This window comes from Lissotriton helveticus, chromosome 12, assembly GCF_964261635.1.
Source record: "Lissotriton helveticus chromosome 12, aLisHel1.1, whole genome shotgun sequence".
Taxonomy (NCBI): domain Eukaryota; kingdom Metazoa; phylum Chordata; class Amphibia; order Caudata; family Salamandridae; genus Lissotriton; species Lissotriton helveticus.
Window position 1 is genome coordinate 10,712,216 of NC_136073.1, and position 22,535 is coordinate 10,734,750.

Sequence of the window (22,535 nt, forward strand, 5' to 3'; positions counted from 1 at the left end):
GAATGAATGGGGAGTTATTCCTTATTTGCGATTAGCAATTTGCTACTCGCAAATAAGGAATGTGTAGGAATCGCAATTTATTTAGCGATTCCTACATGAATACCGTTTTGCGAGTCTGTAATAGCGATTCCTTATGAATCGCTATTAAAGACTCGCAAAACACGCCGATGATGAATCAGGCTGTATGTCTTCTAAAGGTCTGCCAATCCCCATACCATCCCAGCAGAGCCCTACGCTCAGAAAATAAACGGAAGGCAATAGTACCTAGATTATATAGGGCTAGAAGTGTGGGCCGGGGATTCCCCTACATTGCCTCCAAGAGGTGGAACGCTCTTCCAAACCACATTCGTTTGGAAGGAGACCATCTATCTTTTCGCAGAGCGCTGAAGACGTTCTTGTTCCCGGCCATCTGAAGCCGCTCACTGGGTAGGTTCGGTTCCTAGCGCTGGGAGGCCTTAGGGTAGCCATGCGCTTTATAAGTGCTATTTTCATTTCATTTCTCTTCCTGCCCCGGATGGCTGCACACTTTGCTGTCGCACTCAGAGTTAAAGGGCAGCTGTTGTATTGGCAGATGTGATATGGCGTCTCCTGCGGTGGAGTCAAGGCGGGCGTCTCAATACTTCAGTCCGCGCCTCTGGGCGCTACAGATGAGTCAGGCCATGCGTTTATAATTAATGTCAGGGGGAACCAGCCCAGGAGACTCCCTCGGGGTCCTGAAGGCGAGGTGAGTTGGGTTTCAGCAGTCACCTCCAAATCTGAGCTGTGCAGACTTTAGGGTTTGGGCTTTGAGGGCTGGTTTGACCCGGGGGTCACAGCCCCCACCACTAGAAGCGGCCAGGAGCCCACCGGCAGAATCAAAGACCCTCAAAAATTAAAAACAAAAGGCCCCTGCAGCCTTGTCACTGCAGGGTGAGGGGGGGCAGTGAGGCTGAGCCTTTCCTTTGGAAGCAGGTGTCATTCTAACCTGCACCACTGGATGGCAGTGCAGGCGCACTTTTAAAACCCAACCCGGCTTCAGGATGTTAAACTTCGGGTGCACTCACGTCACTCCCCGGGGAGGGGCGGGGGGCTCCCAGCGATCAGCTTGCGTGAAACAGATCCCCCCATCTCTTGTAAAGCGCCTAGCGCCAAGGGTTTCATGTGCATCAGCGCCCTGTGCGGGGTGCACCCCCCTCTTACATGCCTCATCATGTCACCTTGCTTGGGTGCTCTGAGTTCAGTGATGCACTCGGTGCAGAGGGCACAGCAGCTTGTGCGCGCGCCTGCAGCCAGCAAGAGGCCCTCATTGGTCATGTGAGGTGTGAGTGCGCGGTTACTGTGCCCCCCCCTCATTATATGCCCTCATATACCGCTCAGACTCATAATTTAGGGCCTGTGACATTAACAACCGTTAATGGCCTCTAAAGAGGGCGTTAACCGCCAGTGGTGATTTCAGCAGAGGCGTCGAGGCTGAAATGATGCCGTCTGGGGTGCAGGCCACTCTACACTTGCACAGGGCAGGGGGTGGGCGGCTGTTCCACCCTTGAAAAAACCCGCCAAATCCAAGCACTGCAATTGGTCAAACGGGGTGGGTGGGGGGCTGGGGTGGGGCCTTACCCGCTCTCATCATGCCGCCGCTCTCCACCATCCGCAGGGGGGTCCCGGAGGGCGTTTTACCTGCAGGAGAGAGAGGGGTGTGAGCAGCAGCCAATCACAGCACAGAGCTAGCAAGGAGGGAGTGACGTCAGCTCACTCCGTCACGGTGACCCCCAGCGGACACCCCAACATGCTGGGCTACACTCACACTGAATCACAGGGCCTCTGCTCTCACTTCCGGTTCACACTCGATCCCATTGACCCCCAGCTCACCCTTGACCCCAGTGAGCTCCCCGTGCACTCAGTCACAGTGATTCATCACCTGGTACAGTGACCTCGACTCACACTCAGTGAGTACACCCTCTCAGCTCACAGCCACTCACACCGACACCTCATCTAACGGCCCTTCAGCTAACACCTGACCCTCGGCTCACACTCAGTCACAACTCACCAGACGCTCACACTCAGTCACAACTCACCAGACGCTCACACACGGTCACAACTCACCAGACGCTCACACACAGTCATGGTGAGGTTTCAGTTCACACTTATCTGGGCGCCCCTCCAACTTACATCTGATCACTTTGAGCTCATGACCTTCTGCAATTGGCCCATGATGGATGATAACAGAGCTGTATTCTTAGACACAGACATGCACAGGTGACCGATTCTGGGTGAAAGGTCATGAGAGATTGTGAACCGCAGGTCACAGGTGACTGGCTGTGGGTTAAAGGTAGGGGAGATTGTGAACCACAGGTCACAGGTGACTGGCTGTGGGTTAAAGGTAGGGGAGATTGTGAACCACAGGTCACAGGTGACTGGCTGTGGGTTAAAGGTAGGAGAGTTTGTGAACCACAGGTCACAGGTGACTGGCTGTGGGTTAAAGGTAGGAGAGATTGTGAACCACAGGTCACAGGTGACTGGCTGTGGGTTAAAGGTAGGGGAGATTGTGAACCACAGGTCACAGGTGACTGGCTGTGGGTTAAAGGTAGGAGAGATTGTGAACCACAGGTCACAGGTGACTGGCTGTGGGTTAAAGGTAGGAGAGATTGTGAACCACAGGTCACAGGTGACTGGCTGTGGGTTAAAGGTAGGAGAGATTGTGAACCACAGGTCACAGGTGTCTGGCTGTGGGTTAAAGGTAGGAGAGATTGTGAACCACAGGTCACAGGTGACTGGCTGTGGGTTAAAGGTAGGAGAGATTGTGAACCACAGGTCACAGGTGTCTGGCTGTGGGTTAAAGGTAGGAGAGATTGTGAACCACAGGTCACAGGTGACTGGCTGTGGGTTAAAGGTAGGAGAGATTGTGAACCACAGGTCACAGGTGACTGGCTGTGGGTTAAAGGTAGGAGAGTTTGTGAACCACAGGTCACAGGTGACTGGCTGTGGGTTAAAGGTAGGAGAGTTTGTGAACCACAGGTCACAGGTGACTGGCTGTGGGTTAAAGGTAGGAGAGTTTGTGAACCACAGGTCACAGGTGACTGGCTGTGGGTTAAAGGTAGGAGAGATTGTGAACCACAGGTCACAGGTGACTGGCTGTGGGTTAAAGGTAGGAGAGATTGTGAACCACAGGTCACAGGTGACTGGCTGTGGGTTAAAGGTAGGAGAGTTTGTGAACCACAGGTCACAGGTGACTGGCTGTGGGTTAAAGGTAGGAGAGATTGTGAACCACAGGTCACAGGTGTCTGGCTGTGGGTTAAAGGTAGGAGAGTTTGTGAACCACAGGTCACAGGTGACTGGCTGTGGGTTAAAGGTAGGAGAGATTGTGAACCACAGGTCACAGGTGTCTGGCTGTGGGTTAAAGGTAGGAGAGTTTGTGAACCACAGGTCACAGGTGACTGGCTGTGGGTTAAAGGTAGGAGAGATTGTGAACCACAGGTCACAGGTGACTGGCTGTGGGTTAAAGGTAGGAGAGATTGTGAACCACAGGTCACAGGTGACTGGCTGTGGGTTAAAGGTAGGAGAGATTGTGAACCACAGGTCACAGGTGACTGGCTGTGGGTTAAAGGTAGGAGAGATTGTGAACCACAGGTCACAGGTGACTGGCTGTGGGTTAAAGGTAGGAGAGATTGTGAACCACAGGTCACAGGTGTCTGGCTGTGGGTTAAAGGTAGGAGAGATTGTGAACCACAGGTCACAGGTGACTGGCTGTGGGTTAAAGGTAGGAGAGTTTGTGAACCACAGGTCACAGGTGTCTGGCTGTGGGTTAAAGGTAGGAGAGATTGTGAACCACAGGTCACAGGTGACTGGCTGTGGGTTAAAGGTAGGAGAGTTTGTGAACCACAGGTCACAGGTGACTGGCTGTGGGTTAAAGGTAGGAGAGATTGTGAACCACAGGTCACAGGTGTCTGGCTGTGGGTTAAAGGTAGGAGAGTTTGTGAACCACAGGTCACAGGTGACTGGCTGTGGGTTAAAGGTAGGAGAGATTGTGAACCACAGGTCACAGGTGACTGGCTGTGGGTTAAAGGTAGGAGAGTTTGTGAACCACGGGTCACAGGTGACTGGCTGTGGGTTAAAGGTAGGAGAGTTTGTGAACCACAGGTCACAGGTGACTGGCTGTGGGTTAAAGGTAGGAGAGATTGTGAACCACAGGCCACAGGTGACAATAGATTACATATGATAGATTTGGGCTGATAGGTCACAGGTGAATGTTCTTGGCAAAACATAAATTACCGACCAGTGCCCACGCTCACAATAGATCAAAGGTAAATTTGTTGAACACATATTGGAGGGAGGTCAGAGTTCACATCTTTCACCCCAGTGGGACTGGCCCGAGTGAATATCTGTAAAAAGGAAACCCCGGAGGGGCAGCAGCGCTTGTGACGTCACTTACCTTTAGGTGTGCCTTGAGGAGTCTGGAAAGAAATAAAAGAAGACATTAGAAAGCATCTTGAATCTTTGGTGTTTACAGAGACAGTCTGTGGTCACTGACGGGAGGAAGAGACAGACCTGGGGGCGGCTGCACATTGGTGTTACTTGCAGCTGAAACAAAAGGGGGCATTTTCTAACACGCAGGTGCCTCTGAAAGGCCCCCAGGGCTGGAGGGCCCCCTGGTGTGATACAGAAGAGGCAAAGGCGGAGTACAGGCAGCAGAGGGCGCCACAGAGCTCTTCCATTGCTGTGTCCCTGCTCCGAGGGCCCTCTGGTGTGATACAGAAGAGGCAATGGCGGAGTACAGGCAGCAGAGGGCGCCACAGAGCTCTTCCATTGCTGTGCCCCTGCTCAGAGGGGACTCTGGTGTGATACAGAAGAGGCAAAGGCGGAGTACAGGCAGCAGAGGGCGCCACAGAGCTCTTCCATTGCTGTGTCCCTGCTCCGAGGGCCCTCTGGTGTGATACAGAAGAGGCAATGGCGGAGTACAGGCAGCAGAGGGCGCCACAGAGCTCTTCCATTGCTGTGTCCCTGCTCCGAGGGCCCTCTGGTGTGATACAGAAGAGGCAATGGCGGAGTACAGGCAGCAGAGGGCGCCACAGAGCTCTTCCATTGCTGTGCCCCTGCTCAGAGGGGACTCTGGTGTGATAACGAATAGGCAATGGCAGAGCGCGGGCACCAGAGGGCGCCACAGAGCTCTTCCATTGCTGTGTCCCTGCTCAGAGGGCCCTCTGGTGTGATACAGGAGAGGCAATGTCAGAGCGCGGGCACCAGAGGGCGCCACAGAGCTCTTCCATTGGTGTGTCGCTGCTCAGAGGGCCCTCTGGTGTGATACAGAAGAGGCAATGGCGGAGCGCGGGCACCAGAGGGCGCCCCATAGCTCTTCCATTGCTGTGTCCCTGCTCCGAGGGCCTCTGGTGTGATGCAGAAGAGGCAATGGCAGAGCGCGGGCACCAGAGGGCGCCACAGAGCTCTTCCATTGCTGTGTCCCTGCTCAGAGGGCCCCCTGGTGTAATACAGGAGAGGCAATGGCGGAGCTCGGGCACCAGAGGGCGCCACAGAGCTCTTCCATTGCTGTGTCCCTGCTCAGAGGGCCCCCTGGTGTGATACAGGAGAGGCAATGGCAGAGCGCGGGCATCAGAGGGCGCCACAGAGCTCTTCCATTGCTGTGTCCCTGCTCAGAGGGCCCTCTGGTGTGATACAGAAGAGGCAATGGCAGAGCGCGGGCACCAGAGGGCGCCACAGAGCTCTTCCATTGCTGTGTCCCTGCTCCGAGGGCCTCTGGTGTGATACAGAAGAGGCAATGGCGGAGCGCGGGCACCAGAGGGCGCCACAGAGCTCTTCCATTGCTGTGTCCCTGCTCGGAGGGCCCCCTGGTGTGATACAGGAGAGGCAAGGGCAGAGCGCGGGCACCAGAGGGCGCTACAGAGCTCTTCCATTGCTGTGTCCCTGCTCAGAGGGCCCTCTGGTGTGATACAGAAGAGGCAATGGCAGAGCGCGGGCACCAGGGGGCGCCACAGAGCTCTTCCATTGCTGTGTCCCTGCTCCGAGGGCCTCTGGTGTGATACAGAAGAGGCAATGGCGGAGCACGGGCACCAGAGGGCGCCACAGAGCTCTTCCATTGCTGTGTCCCTGCTCCGAGGGCCCCCTGGTGTGATACAGGAGAGGCAATGGCAGAGCACGGGCACCAGAGGGCGCCACATAGCTCTTCCATTGCTGTGTCCCTGCTCAGAGGGCCCTCTGGTGTGATACAGAAGAGGCAATGGCGGAGCGCGGGCACCAGAGGGCGCCACAGAGCTCTTCCATTGCTGTGCCCCTGCTCAGAGGGGCCTCTGGTGTGATAACTAATAGGCAATGGCAGAGCGCGGGCACCAGAGGGCGCCACAGAGCTCTTCCATCGCTGTGTCCCTGCTCAGAGGGCCCTCTGGTGTGATACAGGAGAGGCAATGGCAGAGCGCGGGCACCAGAGGGCGCCACAGAGCTCTTCCATTGCTGTGTCCCTGCTCAGAGGGCCCTCTGGTGTGATACAGGAGAGGCAATGGCAGAGCGCGGGCACCAGAGGGCGCCACATAGCTCTTCCATTGCTGTGTCCCTGCTCAGAGGGCCCTCTGGTGTGATACAGGAGAGGCAATGGCGGAGCGCGGGCACCAGAGGGCGCCACAGAGCTCTTCCATTGCTGTGTCCCTGCTCGGAGGGCCCTCTGGTGTGATACAGGAGAGGCAATGGCAGAGCGCGGGCACCAGAGGGCGCCACAGAGCTCTTCCATTGCTGTGTCCCTGCTCAGAGGGCCCTCTGGTGTGATACAGGAGAGGCAATGGCAGAGCGCGGGCACCAGAGGGCGCCACATAGCTCTTCCATTGCTGTGTCCCTGCTCAGAGGGCCCTCTGGTGTGATACAGGAGAGGCAATGGCGGAGCGCGGGCACCAGAGGGCGCCACAGAGCTCTTCCATTGCTGTGTCCCTGCTCGGAGGGCCCTCTGGTGTGATACAGGAGAGGCAATGGCAGAGCGCGGGCACCAGAGGGTGCCACAGAGCTCTTCCATTGCTGTGTCCCTGCTCGGAGGGCCCCCTGGTGTGATACAGAAAAGGCAATGGCGGAGCGCGGGCACCAGAGGGCGCCACAGAGCTCTTCCATTGCTGTGTCCCTGCTCGGAGGGCCCTCTGGTGTGATACAGAAGAGGCAATGGCGGAGCGCGGGCACCAGAGAGCGCCACAGAGCTGTTCCATTGCTGTGTCCCTGCTCAGAGGGCCCTCTGGTGTGATACAGAAGAGGCAATGGCAGAGCGCGGGCACCAGAGGGCGCCACAGAGCTCTTCCATTGCTGTGTCCCTGCTCAGAGGGCTCTCTGGTGTGATACAGGAGAGGCAATGGCAGAGCGCGGGCACCAGAGGGCGCCACAGAGCTCTTCCATTGCTGTGTCCCTGCTCGGAGGGCCCCCTGGTGTGATACAATGGCGGAGCGCGGGCACCAGAGGGCGCCACAGAGCTCTTCCATTGCTGTGCCCCTGCTCAGAGGGGCCTCTGGTGTGATAACGAATAGGCAATGGCAGAGCGCGGGCACCAGAGGGCGCCACAGAGCTCTTCCATTGCTGTGTCCCTGCTCGGAGGGCCCTCTGGTGTGATACAGGAGAGGCAATGGCGGAGCGCGGGCACCAGAGGGCGCCACAGAGCTCTTCCATTGCTGTGTCCCTGCTCGGAGGGCCCTCTGGTGTGATACAGGAGAGGCAATGGCGGAGCGCGGGCACCAGAGGGCGCCACAGAGCTCTTCCATTGCTGTGTCCCTGCTCCGAGGGCCTCTGGTATGATACAGAAGAGGCAATGGCGGAGCGCGGGCACCAGAGGGCGCCACAGAGCTCTTCCATTGCTGTGTCCCTGCTCGGAGGGCCCTCTCGTGTGATACAGGAGAGGCAATGGCGGAGCGCGGGCACCAGAGGGCGCCACAGAGCTCTTCCATTGCTGTGTCCCTGCTCCGAGGGCCCCCTGGTGTGATACAGGAGAGGCAATGGCAGAGCGCGGGCACCAGAGGGCGCCACATAGCTCTTCCATTGCTGTGTCCCTGCTCAGAGGGCCCTCTGGTGTGATACAGAAGAGGCAATGGCGGAGCGCGGGCACCAGAGGGCGCCACAGAGCTCTTCCATTGCTGTGCCCCTGCTCAGAGGGGACTCTGGTGTGATAACGAATAGGCAATGGCAGAGCGCGGGCACCAGAGGGCGCCACAGAGCTCTTCCATTGCTGTGTCCCTGCTCAGAGGGCCCTCTGGTGTGATACAGGAGAGGCAATGGCAGAGCGCGGGCACCAGAGGGCGCCACAGAGCTCTTCCATTGGTGTGCCGCTGCTCAGAGGGCCCTCTGGTGTGATACAGAAGAGGCAATGGCGGAGCGCGGGCACCAGAGGGCGCCCCATAGCTCTTCCATTGCTGTGTCCCTGCTCCGAGGGCCTCTGGTGTGATGCAGAAGAGGCAATGGCAGAGCGCGGGCACCAGAGGGCGCCACAGAGCTCTTCCATTGCTGTGTCCCTGCTCAGAGGGCCCCCTGGTGTGATACAGGAGAGGCAGTGGCGGAGCTCGGGCACCAGAGGGCGCCACAGAGCTCTTCCATTGCTGTGTCCCTGCTCAGAGGGCCCCCTGGTGTGATACAGGAGAGGCAATGGCAGAGCGCAGGCATCAGAGGGCGCCACAGAGCTCTTCCATTGCTGTGTCCCTGCTCAGAGGGCTCTCTGGTGTGATACAGAAGAGGCAATGGCAGAGCGCGGGCACCAGAGGGCGCCACAGAGCTCTTCCATTGCTGTGTCCCTGCTCCGAGGGCCTCTGGTGTGATACAGAAGAGGCAATGGCGGAGCGCGGGCACCAGAGGGCGCCACAGAGCTCTTCAATTGCTGTGTCCCTGCTCGGAGGGCCCCCTGGTGTGATACAGGAGAGGCAATGGCAGAGCGCGGGCACCAGAGGGCGCCACAGAGCTCTTCCATTGCTGTGTCCCTGCTCAGAGGGCCCTCTGGTGTGATACAGAAGAGGCAATGGCAGAGCGCGGGCACCAGAGGGCGCCACAGAGCTCTTCCATTGCTGTGTCCCTGCTCCGAGGGCCTCTGGTGTGATACAGAAGAGGCAATGGCGGAGCGCGGGCACCAGAGGGCGCCACAGAGCTCTTCCATTGCTGTGTCCCTGCTCCGAGGGCCCCCTGGTGTGATACAGGAGAGGCAATGGCAGAGCACGGGCACCGGAGGGCGCCAAATAGCTCTTCCATTGCTGTGTCCCTGCTCAGAGGGCCCTCTGGTGTGATACAGAAGAGGCAATGGCGAAGCGCGGGCACCAGAGGGCGCCACAGAGCTCTTCCATTGCTGTGCCCCTGCTCAGAGGGGCCTCTGGTGTGATAACTAATAGGCAATGGCAGAGCGCGGGCACCAGAGGGCGCCACAGAGCTCTTCCATCGCTGTGTCCCTGCTCAGAGGGCCCTCTGGTGTGATACAGGAGAGGCAATGGCAGAGCGCGGGCACCAGAGGGCGCCACATAGCTCTTCCATTGCTGTGTCCCTGCTCAGAGGGCCCTCTGGTGTGATACAGTAGAGGCAATGGCGGAGCGCGGGCACCAGAGGGCGCCACAGAGCTCTTCCATTGCTGTGTCCCTGCTCGGAGGGCCCTCTGGTGTGATACAGGAGAGGCAATGGCAGAGCGCGGGCACCAGAGGGCGCCACAGAGCTCTTCCATTGCTGTGTCCCTGCTCGGAGGGCCCCCTGGTGTGATACAGAAAAGGCAATGGCGGAGCGCGGGCACCAGAGGGCGCCACAGAGCTCTTCCATTGCTGTGTCCCTGCTCGGAGGGCCCTCTGGTGTGATACAGAAGAGGCAATGGCGGAGCGCGGGCACCAGAGGGCGCCACAGAGCTGTTCCATTGCTGTGTCCCTGCTCAGAGGGCCCTCTGGTGTGATACAGAAGAGGTAATGGCAGAGCGCGGGCACCAGAGGGCGCCACAGAGCTCTTCCATTGCTGTGTCCCTGCTCAGAGGGCCCTCTGGTGTGATACAGGAGAGGCAATGGCAGAGCGCGGGCACCAGAGGGTGCCACAGAGCTCTTCCATTGCTGTGTCCCTGCTCGGAGGGCCCCCTGGTGTGATACAGGAGAGGCAATGGCGGAGCGCGGGCACCAGAGGGCGCCACAGAGCTCTTCCATTGCTGTGTCCCTGCTCAGAGGGCCCTCTGGTGTGATACAGGAGAGAGAATGGCAGAGCGCGGGCACCAGAGGGCGCCACAGAGCTCTTCCATTGCTGTGTCCCTGCTCGGAGGGCCCTCTGGTGTGATACAGAAGAGGCAATGGCGGAGCGCGGGCACCAGAGGGCGCCACAGAGCTCTTCCATTGCTGTGTCCCTGCTCGGAGGGCCCTCTGGTGTGATACAGGAGAGGCAACGGCGGAGCGCGGGCACCAGAGGGCGCCACAGAGCTCTTCCATTGCTGTGTCCCTGCTCGGAGGGCCACCTGGTGTGATACAGGAGAGGCAATGGCGGAGCGCGGGCACCAGAGGGCGCCACAGAGCTCTTCCATTGCTGTGTCCCTGCTCGGAGGGCCCTCTGGTGTGATACAGGAGAGGCAATGGCAGAGCGCGGGCACCAGAGGGCGCCACAGAGCTCTTCCATTGCGGTGTCCCTGCTCGGAGGGCCCCCTGGTGTGATACAGAAAAGGCAATGGCGGAGCGCGGGCACCAGAGGGCGCCACAGAGCTCTTCCATTGCTGTGTCCCTGCTCGGAGGGCCCTCTGGTGTGATACAGAAGAGGCAATGGCGGAGCGCGGGCACCAGAGGGCGCCACAGAGCTGTTCCATTGCTGTGCCCCTGCTCAGAGGGGCCTCTGGTGTGATAACTAATAGGCAATGGCAGAGCGCGGGCACCAGAGGGCGCCACAGAGCTCTTCCATCGCTGTGTCCCTGCTCAGAGGGCCCTCTGGTGTGATACAGGAGAGGCAATGGCAGCGCGCGGGCACCAGAGGGCGCCACATAGCTCTTCCATTGCTGTGTCCCTGCTCAGAGGGCCCTCTGGTGTGATACAGGAGAGGCAATGGCGGAGCGCGGGCACCAGAGGGCGCCACAGAGCTCTTCCATTGCTGTGTCCCTGCTCGGAGGGCCCTCTGGTGTGATACCGAAGAGGCAATGGCAGAGCGCGGGCACCAGAGGGCGCCACAGAGCTCTTCCATTGCTGTGTCCCTGCTCAGAGGGCCCTCTGGTGTGATACAGGAGAGGCAATGGCAGAGCGCGGGCACCAGAGGGCGCCACAGAGCTCTTCCATTGCTGTGTCCCTGCTCAGAGGGCCCTCTGGTGTGATACAGGAGAGGCAATGGCAGAGCGCGGGCACCAGAGGGCGCCACAGAGCTCTTCCATTGCTGTGTCCCTGCTCGGAGGGCCCCCTGGTGTGATACAGGAGAGGCAATGGCAGAGCGCGGGCACCAGAGGGCGCCACAGAGCTCTTCCATTGCTGTGTCCCTGCTCGGAGGGCCCTCTGGTGTGATACAGAAGAGGCAATGGCGGAGCGCGGGCACCAGAGGGCGCCACAGAGCTCTTCCATTGCTGTGTCCCTGCTCGGAGGGCCCTCTGGTGTGATACAGGAGAGGCAATGGCGGAGCGCGGGCACCAGAGGGCGCCACAGAGCTCTTCCATTGCTGTGTCCCTGCTCGGAGGGTGCCCTGGTGTGATACAGGAGAGGCAATGGCGGAGCGCGGGCACCAGAGGGCGCCACAGAGCTCTTCCATTGCTGTGTCCCTGCTCAGAGGGCCCTCTGGTGTGATACAGGAGAGGCAATGGCGGAGCGCGGGCACCAGAGGGCGGCACAGAGCTCTTCCATTGCTGTGTCCCTGCTCCGAGGGCCTCTGGTGTGATACAGAAGAGGCAATGGCGGAGCGCGGGCCCAAGAGGGCGCCACAGAGCTCTTCCATTGCTGTGTCCCTGCTCAGAGGGCCCTCTGGTGTGATACAGAAGAGGCAATGGCGGAGCGCGGGCACCAGAGGGCGCCACAGAGCTCTTCCATTGCTGTGTCCCTGCTCCGAGGGCCCCCTGGTGTGATACAGGAGAGGCAATGGCAGAGCGCGGGCACCAGAGGGCGCCACATAGCTCTTCCATTGCTGTGTCCCTGCTCAGAGGGCCCTCTGGTGTGATACAGAAGAGGCAATGGCGGAGCGCGGGCACCAGAGGGCGCCACAGAGCTCTTCCATTGGTGTGTCGCTGCTCAGAGGGCCCTCTGGTGTGATACCGAAGAGGCAATGGCGGAGCGCGGGCACCAGAGGGCGCCACAGAGCTCTTCCATTGCTGTGTCCCTGCTCAGAGGGCCCTCTGGTGTGATACAGGAGAGGCAATGGCAGAGCGCGGGCACCAGAGGGCGCCACAGAGCTCTTCCATCGCTGTGTCCCTGCTCGGAGGGCCCCCTGGTGTGATACAGGAGAGGCAATGGCAGAGCGCGGGCACCAGAGGGCGCCACAGAGCTCTTCCATCGCTGTGTCCCTGCTCAGAGGGCCCTCTGGTGTGATACAGAAGAGGCAATGGCGGAGCGCGGGCACCAGAGGGCGCCACAGAGCTCTTCCATCGCTGTGTAACTGCTCAGAGGGGCCTCTGGTGTGATAACGAATAGGCAATGGAAGAGCACGGGCACCGGAGGGCGCCACAGAGCTCTTCCATTGCTGTGCCCCTGCTCAGAGGGGCCTCTGGTGTGATAACGAATAGGCAATGGCAGAGCGCGGGCACCAGAGGGCGCCACAGAGCTCTTCCATTGCTGTGTCCCTGCTCGGAGGGCCCCCTGGTGTGATACAGGAGAGGCAATGGCAGAGCGCGGGCACCAGAGGGCGCCACAGAGCTCTTCCATTGCTGTGTCCCAGCTCGGAGGGCCCCCTGGTGTGATACAGGAGAGGCAATGGCAGAGCGCGGGCACCAGAGGGCGCCACAGAGCTCTTCCATTGCTGTGTTCCTGCTCGGAGGGCCCTCTGGTGTGATACAGGAGAGGCAATGGCGGAGCGCGGGCACCAGAGGGCACCACAGAGCTCTTCCATTGCTGTGTCCCTGCTCAGAGGGTCCCCTGGTGTGATACAGGAGAGGCAATGGCAGAGCGCGGGCACCAGAGGGCGCCACAGAGCTCTTCCATTGCTGTGTCCCAGCTCGGAGGGCCCCCTGGTGTGATACAGGAGAGGCAATGGCAGAGCGCGGGCACCAGAGGGCGCCACAGAGCTCTTCCATTGCTGTGTTCCTGCTCGGAGGGCCCTCTGGTGTGATACAGGAGAGGCAATGGCGGAGCGCGGGCACCAGAGGGCGCCACAGAGCTCTTCCATTGCTGTGTCCCTGCTCAGAGGGTCCTCTGGTGTGATACAGAAAAGGCAATGGCAGAGCGCGGGCACCAGAGGGCGCCACAGAGCTCTTCCATTGCTGTGTCCCTGCTCGGAGGGCCCCGTGGTGTGATACAGGAGAGGCAATGGGAGAGCGCGGGCACCAGAGGGCGCCACAGAGCTCTTCCATTGCTGTGTCCCTGCTCGGAGGGCCCCCTGGTGTGATACAGGAGAGGCAATGGCAGAGCGCGGGCACCAGAGGGCGCCACAGAGCTCTTCCATTGCTGTGTCCCTGCTCAGAGGGCCCCCTGGTGTGATACAGGAGAGGCAATGGCAGAGCGCGGGCACCAGAGGGCGCCACAGAGTTCTTCCATTGCTGTGTCCCTGCTCGGAGGGCCCCCTCGTGTGATACAGGAGAGGCAATGGCAGAGCGCGGGCACCAGAGGGCGCCACAGAGCTCTTCCATGGCTGTGTCCCTGCTCGGAGGGCCCCCTGGTGTGATACAGAAAAGGCAATGGCAGAGCGCGGGCACCAGAGGGCGCCACAGAGCTCTTCCATTGCTGTGTCCCTGCTCGGAGGGCCCTCTGGTGTGATACAGGAGAGGCAATGGCAGAGCGCGGGCACCAGAGGGCGCCACAGAGCTCTTCCATTGCTGTGTCCCTGCTCGGAGGGCCCTCTGGTGTGATACAGGAGAGGCAATGGCAGAGCGCGGGCACCAGAGGGCGCCACAGAGCTCTTCCATTGCTGTGTCCCTGCTCGGAGGGCCCCCTGGTGTGATACAGGAGAGGCAATGGCAGAGCGCGGGCACCAGAGGGCGCCACAGAGCTCTTCCATTGCTGTGTCCCTGCTCGGAGGGCCCTCTGGTGTGATACAGGAGAGGCAATGGCAGAGCGCGGGCACCAGAGGGCGCCACAGAGCTCTTCCATTGCTGTGTCCCTGCTCCGAGGGCCCCCTGGTGTGATACAGGAGAGGCAATGGCAGAGCGCGGGCACCAGAGGGCGCCACAGAGCTCTTCCATTGCTGTGTCCCTGCTCAGAGGGCCCTCTGGTGTGATACCGAAGAGGCAATGGCGGAGCGCGGGCACCAGAGGGCGCCACAGAGCTCTTCCATTGCTGTGTCCCTGCTCGGAGGGCCCTCTGGTGTGATACAGGAGAGGCAATGGCAGAGCGCGGGCACCAGAGGGCGCCACAGAGCTCTTCCATTGCTGTGTCCCTGCTCGGAGGGCCCTCTGGTGTGATACAGGAGAGGCAATGGCGGAGCGCGGGCACCAGAGGGCGCCACAGAGCTCTTCCATTGCTGTGTCCCTGCTCGGAGGACCCCCTGGTGTGATACAGGAGAGGCAATGGCAGAGCGCGGGCACCAGAGGGCGCCACAGAGCTCTTCCATTGCTGTGTCCCTGCTCGGAGGGCCCCCTGGTGTGATACAGGAGAGGCAATGGCAGAGCGCGGGCACCAGAGGGCGCCACAGAGCTCTTCCATCGGTGTGTCGCTGATCAGAGGGCCCTCTGGTGTGATACCGAAGAGGCAATGGCGGGGCGCGGGCACCAGAGGGCGCCACAGAGCTCTTCCATTGCTGTGTCGCTGCTCAGAGGGCCCTCTGGTGTGATACAGGAGAGGCAATGGCGGAGCGCGGGCACCAGAGGGCGCCACAGAGCTCTTCCATTGCTGTGTCCCTGCTCAGAGGGCCCTCTGGTGTGATACAGGAGAGGCAATGGCGGAGCGCGGGCACCAGAGGGCGCCACAGAGCTCTTCCATTGCTGTGTCCCTGCTCAGAGGGCCCCCTGGTGTGATATAGGAGAGGCAATGGCGGAGCGCGGGCACCAGAGGGCGCCACAGAGCTCTTCCATTGCTGTGTCCCTGCTCAGAGGGCCCTCTGGTGTGATACCGAAGAGGCAATGGCGGAGCGCGGGCACCAGAGGGCGCCACAGAGCTCTTCCATTGGTGTGTCGCTGCTCAGAGGGCCCTCTGGTGTGATACCGAAGAGGCAATGGCGGAGCGCGGGCACCAGAGGGCGCCACAGAGCTCTTCCATTGGTGTGTCGCTGCTCAGAGGGCCCTCTGGTGTGATACAGGAGAGGCAATGGCGGAGCTCGGGCACCAGAGGGCGCCACAGAGCTCTTCCATTGCTGTGTCCCTGCTCAGAGGGCCCCCTGGTGTGATACAGGAGAGGCAATGGCAGAGCGCGGGCACCAGAGGGCGCCACAGAGCTCTTCCATTGCTGTGTCCCTGCTCAGAGGGCCCTCTGGTGTGATACCGAAGAGGCAATGGCGGAGCGCGGGCACCAGAGGGCGCCACAGAGCTCTTCCATTGCTGTGTCGCTGCTCAGAGGGCCCTCTGGTGTGATACCGAAGAGGCAATGGCGGAGCGCGGGCACCAGAGGGCGCCACAGAGCTCTTCCATTGCTGTGTCCCTGCTCAGAGGGCCCTCTGGTGTGATACAGGAGAGGCAATGGCAGAGCGCGGGCACCAGAGGGCGCCACAGAGCTCTTCCATTGCTGTGTCCCTGCTCAGAGGGCCCTCTGGTGTGATACCGGAGAGGCAATGGCGGAGCGCGGGCACCAGAGGGCGCCACAGAGCTCTTCCATTGGTGTGTCGCTGCTCAGAGGGCCCTCTGGTGTGATACCGAAGAGGCAATGGCGGAGCGCGGGCACCAGAGGGCGCCACAGAGCTCTTCCATTGCTGTGTCCCTGCTCAGAGGGCCCTCTGGTGTGATACAGGAGAGGCAATGGCAGAGCGCGGGCACCAGAGGGCGCCACAGAGCTCTTCCATTGCTGTGTCCCTGCTCAGAGGGCCCTCTGGTGTGATACAGGAGAGGCAATGGCGGAGCGCGGGCACCAGAGGGCGCCACAGAGCTCTTCCATTGCTGTGTCCCTGCTCGGAGGGCCCTCTGGTGTGATACAGGAGAGGCAATGGCAGAGCGCGGGCACCAGAGGGCGCCACAGAGCTCTTCCATTGCTGTGTCCCTGCTCAGAGGGCCCTCTGGTGTGATACAGGAGAGGCAATGGCAGAGCGCGGGCACCAGAGGGCGCCACAGAGTTCTTCCATTGCTGTGTCCCTGCTCGGAGGGCCCCCTGGTGTGATACAGGAGAGGCAATGGCAGAGCGCGGGCACCAGAGGCCGCCACAGAGCTCTTCCATTGCTGTGTCCCTGCTCCGAGGGCCCCCTGGTGTGATACAGGAGAGGCAATGGCAGAGCGCGGGCACCAGAGGGCGCCACAGAGCTCTTCCATTGCTGTGTCCCTGCTCCGAGGGCCCCCTGGTGTGATACAGGAGAGGCAATGGCAGAGCGCGGGCACCAGAGGGCGCCACAGAGCTCTTCCATTGCTGTGTCCCTGCTCAGAGGGCCCTCTGGTGTGATACAGGAGAGGCAATGGCAGAGAGCGGGCCCCAGAGGGCGCCACAGAGCTCTTCCATTGCTGTGTTCAGACGGAGAAGCCTCTCACTTGCTGCAGCTCTGGCATAACTCCATTATGGCAGAGGAGTGTCGCCCCACTAGGTGGCAGCAGAGGTAAATACTTGAAAAACAAAATGATAAACCAATTTTGTTTACCTTTTTTTTTTGTTCTTACCTGCGGCTGCCAGTGAGCGTGTCATAGGGCGGGGCCATGCACTCTGTGCAACAGCAGTGCGGAGGAGGGGTGATGGGCACTGCTAAGTGCCCACAACTATTTGGTTGGCCATTTTAGGCTGGACAAACCATCATGCGCACTTAGCCTTTCTCCACACAGCTGTGTTGTACATCCGGGTGGAGAAAAGCCACAGTTTTCCAGTCCCTGTCTGAGCACAAAACAAGGGCGCTCTGACCAATCACAGCGCTGCCAGCATGAGAGCAGAGCTGGGATTGGCTTCTGGAAGCCTGTACAGTGTGATCAGCCTGGGACCGGACCAGCGTCAGGATCGGGAGAGGAGCAATGCCGCAGGTAAGTTCTCTGTTTTTTTATTTTGCCTGGCCTCCTCTCCCCCACCAGGGCCACCCCTTACCTTCTGCACGTCGTTCACTGCTCTCTTCAGCTCCTCCACGTCCGCCCCTTTGGCCGCCTCTTCCGCCAGGTTCTCCTGTGTGGATGTGGCCGAGACTCCATTCTCCAGGATTTCCAGTTCCTTCTCCAGTCTGTGGGGATGGGGGCGGGGAGAGAGGGGGGATAATACAGATTAAAGGCAGTTAGACATTGTGATTGGTGCACCTGTTTCCTACCGCCCCTGAAGGGGGCATGTACTCAGGGGCTCGCCTCTTCTCCTGTAGCCCATGGAGGGGACATGATCTGTGAGTGATGAATTAGACAAAGAAACAGCGAGGTCAAAACAAAGCATGACTTGTAGAAACATCTAGTGGAATAAAGACAACTGGCCTGATCCACAAAAGTAAGCTGAGATAAACATCCTAACTTTACGACTTTCGGTATTCACAAAATGCATTTAGGAGTAGTAAAGTTAGGATTCAGAACGTTATACTCCTAAATGCCCTTTGTGAATACCGAAAGTCGTAAAGTTAGGATTTTGTCTCAGATTACTTTTGTGAATCAGGCCCAATATCCTTAAAAGTTTTGGTTGGGAAGAACTTGCTGGGTTTCACTCTGAGGAATTCCACGGAGTTACAGTAAGACTCTGTGAGATTATGCGGAGTTCTGCAAACCGGGGAAATTGGCACATTGCATGGCTTGCACTGATTTGTAGCGCTGGGAGCTTTTTCCGCACTGAATAATCAGCACACACAGCACCCACCGGTAAGCCAGAGGGCGCTGCTTGTCAAGTTGGTTTGGCTGGTGCTGCCACTCGAGTAGATTTTCTACTCGAGCCGCAGCTTTCTAACGAGTATGACACTCCCACTGTCATACCACTCCCTGCCTCTAGGTGGCACTGCACTCCCACTGTCATACCACTCTCTGCCTCTAGGTGGCACTGCACTCCACACTGTCATACCACTCCCTGCCTCTAGGTGGCACTGCACTCCACACTGTCATACCACTCCCTGCCTCTAAGTGGCACTGCACTCCCACTGTCATACCACTCCCTGCCTCTAGGTGGCACTGCACTCCCACTGTCATACCACTCCCTGTTGGTTTGGCTGGCGCTGCCACTTGAGTAGATTTTCCACTCGAGCCTCATCTTTCTCACGGCGAACGGTCATGACTGCCAGTGTTGGAAAAATCCTACCGGGTGCCCTACTAGCACCCGAAAATCGTGCGAGGGGACGCAAATTCTCGCTTGCACTCTCCAACTTACCATTGGCGAGCTGCACGTGAGAAAAAACTCCACCACGCAGCAGTTGGTGGAATTGGGCTGAATCTCCGCATTACATGCGTAACGCGGAGTGGCCAAAACTCCGCCAACAAAGCAGAATTTATAGCCCTCTCAGTAGTTTTTGAACTCATCCAGCTGTATGTTTAATTTATGCACCAATATCCTGACGCAGATAGCATCCGTCCCACAGCCAAACCTCCAACTGAGGATTCTTGTAGGGAAAAGTCTCTATTAGCAGAGCTGTCCTTCTCGCCTCTCCTGGAACGGGTGCCCTCCGGTGCGTCAGCACCGAGCCTTCATCCACATGGAGCTGACCTCGCGTGGTCACCCACACAGGTCAGCTGTGCTGGTCTCCTTCCAGGAACACCGAGTGCTCTGCTTACAGACGCGTTTCGGCCTCGACCTTCATGAGTTGTGAGTTTGCCTTGAGGACACTCGCCCTTGAGGCCGCCTCGTAAAGGTCCCCGGAAGCTGTGACTGAACAACTTCCACTTTTCTGGAAGCCCGTTGGCTCCCCTTTCCACCTTTAAAAAAAAAAATTTTTTACGGAGTTTTATATAGCGCAAACTTGACCCGGTATTGGGTATCAGAGCGCTTTACATAGCACCAGTTGAGTTACATGAGGACACATTAATCATTTTTGTTAGGCACTGGGAGGTTAAGAGATTTGCCAAGAATCACAGGATGTTCAGTGTCATTGCCGAGACTCTGACCCGGTTCCCCAGATTCGAGGTCGACCGCCCTAGCCGTTAGGCCAACTCCTCTCTCTTCATGGCTTCAGTGCGCCCATGCTCGCTGCCGGCAGGATCACGCTCTCCGGGGGAGGATGCAACGCGCCACCACCGGTTGCTGCAACTCTCATTCTTGGTCACCTCTCTGATGCGTTTGATACCACTGCCCACACCATATTGCTCAGTAAACTCCTCTCTCTTGGTACTGCAGGGACCCCTCTTGTCTGGTTAACTCTAGGCCCCTCCCGCCACTCGTTCTCAATCTCCTGGTGATGAAATCAGCCCACTTCCACTTCCCCTCGATGAGAGTCCTTCGAGACTCTGTCCCGGGGCCTCTAATATTCTCTCTCTCTCCACCTCTTCCCTGGGTACAGTTGTCTCCTCTTGTCACACACACCATATCCTTTCTTTTAGGTGTCTTCCTCATGTACTAACCAGACATTGCAAGTCATACCACTACCTGCCCCTAGGTGGCACTGCACTCCCACTGTCATACCTCTCCCTGCCCCTAGGTGGCACTGCACTCCCACTGTCATACCACTCCCTGCCTCTAGGTGGCACTGCACTCCCAATGTCATACCACTCCCTGCCCCTAGGTGGCACTGCACTCCCACTGTCATACCACTCCCTGCCCCTAGGTGGCACTGCACTCCCGCTGTCATACCTCTCCCTGCCCCTAGGTGGCACTGCACTCCCTCTGTCATACCACTCCCTGCCTCTAGGTGGCACTGCACTCCACACTGTCATACCACTCCACTGCACCTCCTGAACCAATGGTAGCTGCGGCCCCGCCTGTATGGCTTCACTGCGTCCCCTTCACTGTGCAATGAAGGCGCCCCTCCCCGGTAGATACTTTCTGCGACCCCCCCCCCCCCCCCCATGCACACCACAGGCATGGATCGGTTGCTGTTGCTAGGAGCCCTATTGAACCCCCCCATACCACCCCGTGCACCCCGCAACGGCTTCCCAGTCTCCCCCTCCCCTGATCCATAGATTCTTTCTGCCCCCCCCCCATAAACACCACAGAAATGGATCAGTTGGTGTTGCTAGGTACCCTACAGCACCCCTAGCTACCACCCCCCATGCCACCCCCCACAGCCGCAACGCCGGTGCCGGTGCCAGGGAACACGGAGTCCAGCGCTGGTGCCTGTTTCCTGGCAACCATGGGGGGCGTCAGCTGGATTTAGGGGGGGGGGGGCTGTGGAACCCCAGAAACTGGCAGTGAGTCCCTACTTCATCTTGCCAAGAGGGATGGGGGTGTAGGAGACAGGGAGCCTCAGAAACTGCCCCTCCTGGGGTGTGGGCATCAATAGGGCACCGGGCTGAAGACCCCAGACTGGGATTGCAGAGACAGGCAGGCTGGAGGAGTTCACTGAGCCCAGGCACCGGTGCCCCCTGCAATGGGGCTCACACAGCATGACAGTTCCTGATGCAGAGGTCTGGCCCGGGACCAGGGTTCAATTCCTGTCTCGGCGGATCTTGGGCTCATAATTCCTCGGACCTGATTTCTTGCCTCGGTGCCTACTCTAAGCATGGGTCCCACGCTGCAACTCTGGGCAATAGCTTGCTTAGTCTCCACAACGGCCCCCTACAGCACTAGGGATGCCTGGTTGCACCCTGGGGATGCCCAGGAGTGGGCACTTCACAGGGAAAAACCAGGAAGGGTTCCCTAGCGGTATGAGTACAGCGCCAGGACACTCAGGAGTATCAGTGCGCTTTACAAGTATGGCTACATTTACATTTACATTTACAGCACTAGTGCTTCCTCCTTCGAGGGGGGGCTCTGATCATACAGCACCGGTACCCCCTCCGTCCAGTGGGTGAGGCTCAGATCACCCAGCACCGAGGTGCAGGCGCGGTGGTGCACACTGACGGTGCCTGACTGAAGACATGGGCTGCAGGCATCACCCCAGGCCCCGGGGACCCCAGAAGTCAGCAGGGCCACATCTTACAAGTATTAGCTCGACATGCTCTGGCAGACTCTAGACACGCGCTCTTGCAGCACACGTTACCGAGGCTTCCCGCTGTGGGGGTGTCGGTGTTGTGAACAAGTGGTGCAGCAGGTTCAGTGGCCCCGGTGCCCGGGGCCTGCGTGGGGGCCTCGGCACCCTTCTGTGGTTGTTTTACTAACAGTAGACCACGGTTGGGGTTCCCTTTGCATGCTTGCCTCAGGGCCCGGGCAGCCCGGCCCCTGTTGTTGCGGCCAGCACAGGTCTCCCTAGCGGCCCTCTATGAGGCTGCCGCAGGGCTCCAGGCTTGGGGGACGGGTTTCCATCTTGTTTTACGAGCAGGGACTTATTTTTCTCCAAAGAATGAGGGCAAGTGAGAGTCCCCAATGTATCTGTAAGAAGGGGAGTGTGGGAGATAAGGTCCCGCCCTCCTCAAACCTCCGGTGGTGTTGGTCAGGCCTGGGTGGAGTTGGAGTTCCGCTATGTAGAAAACGCGGAGTTCCGCAAGCGGCGGAGTGTGTTGCGTCACGCTGTTCGTGCTGATTTTTAGTGCTGGGTGTTTGTCCCGTGCTGTAAAATCAGCCCGAACGGCTCCATGCGCAGTGCAAGGGGGCACAGAACTCTTTTTGTCGCTCAATTAGATATTATACTCGAACGGCAGCTTCCTCAACACGAACAGAAGGTTTCTCAACTCAGGCAGTAGCGACCATCTATGGCCGTCTGCGTTAATAAATCTCGCGGGAGGCGGTCTGGAGTAGGATTTTCCAAGCTCGCACTCACCAACTTAACGTTGGCGAGCGCAAGGGAGGAAAAAACTCTGCTCTATGCCGAGTGAGAACAACTCTGCAATCTCCGCGAGCCGCGGAATGTCACGCTCAGGCCTCGTGTTTGTTCAGCTCACCATCCCACCTTCAGGGGATTCTTGCAGTTCTGTCCTCTTCCACCAGAGGGTTCCTTTCCACCAATCACCTTTCTAGGGACCCCTTGCTCCTCCTTCCTGTCCTCACTGTCCTCAATCCTACTTGCACACGTCACAGCAGTCATACTTCAATCTCCCCCCTAATCCCAAGGGAGTGGGGAGTCAATCTCTCGCACACCATAAACTACAGGACGAAGATGTTGACAACCTCCATGTCGTTAAGGAGAGCAGATATAGCAGTAAGAACAGGAAAGTCACACATCCCTACCTATATTTCTGTAGGTTCATATTGATGACATGGATATAGTGGCACCCAAAGCCCAATTGTACCCAGGACGCCTTGGCTTTGCCCCCCCAGTGACCCCCTCATCACCACCCAGATGGGCCTTCATCTCTACCCACCACCTCCAGGCGCTACAGTGTCCCCTCTGTGTCCACCCCCTCCATCGAGTGTCACACGATCCTGTCGCATTCC

The 22,535-nt window shown here is 59.0% G+C and overlaps 1 protein-coding gene across 2 annotated transcripts in view; it reads right to left on the reverse strand.

Moving 5' to 3' along the window:
- The window catches only part of PALM (paralemmin), a 182,890-nt gene that overhangs the window by 15,500 nt on the left and 144,855 nt on the right, over positions 1–22,535 (reverse strand). For both annotated transcript variants that reach the window (XM_078670806.1, XM_078670805.1), the window contains exons 5-7: positions 17,202–17,331; positions 4,409–4,430; positions 1,597–1,656 (exon numbers count right to left, since the gene is read on the reverse strand). In XM_078670806.1, the coding sequence (XP_078526932.1) occupies positions 1,597–1,656; positions 4,409–4,430; positions 17,202–17,331 (212 nt within the window). The remainder of the gene's footprint in view (positions 1–1,596; positions 1,657–4,408; positions 4,431–17,201; positions 17,332–22,535) is intronic.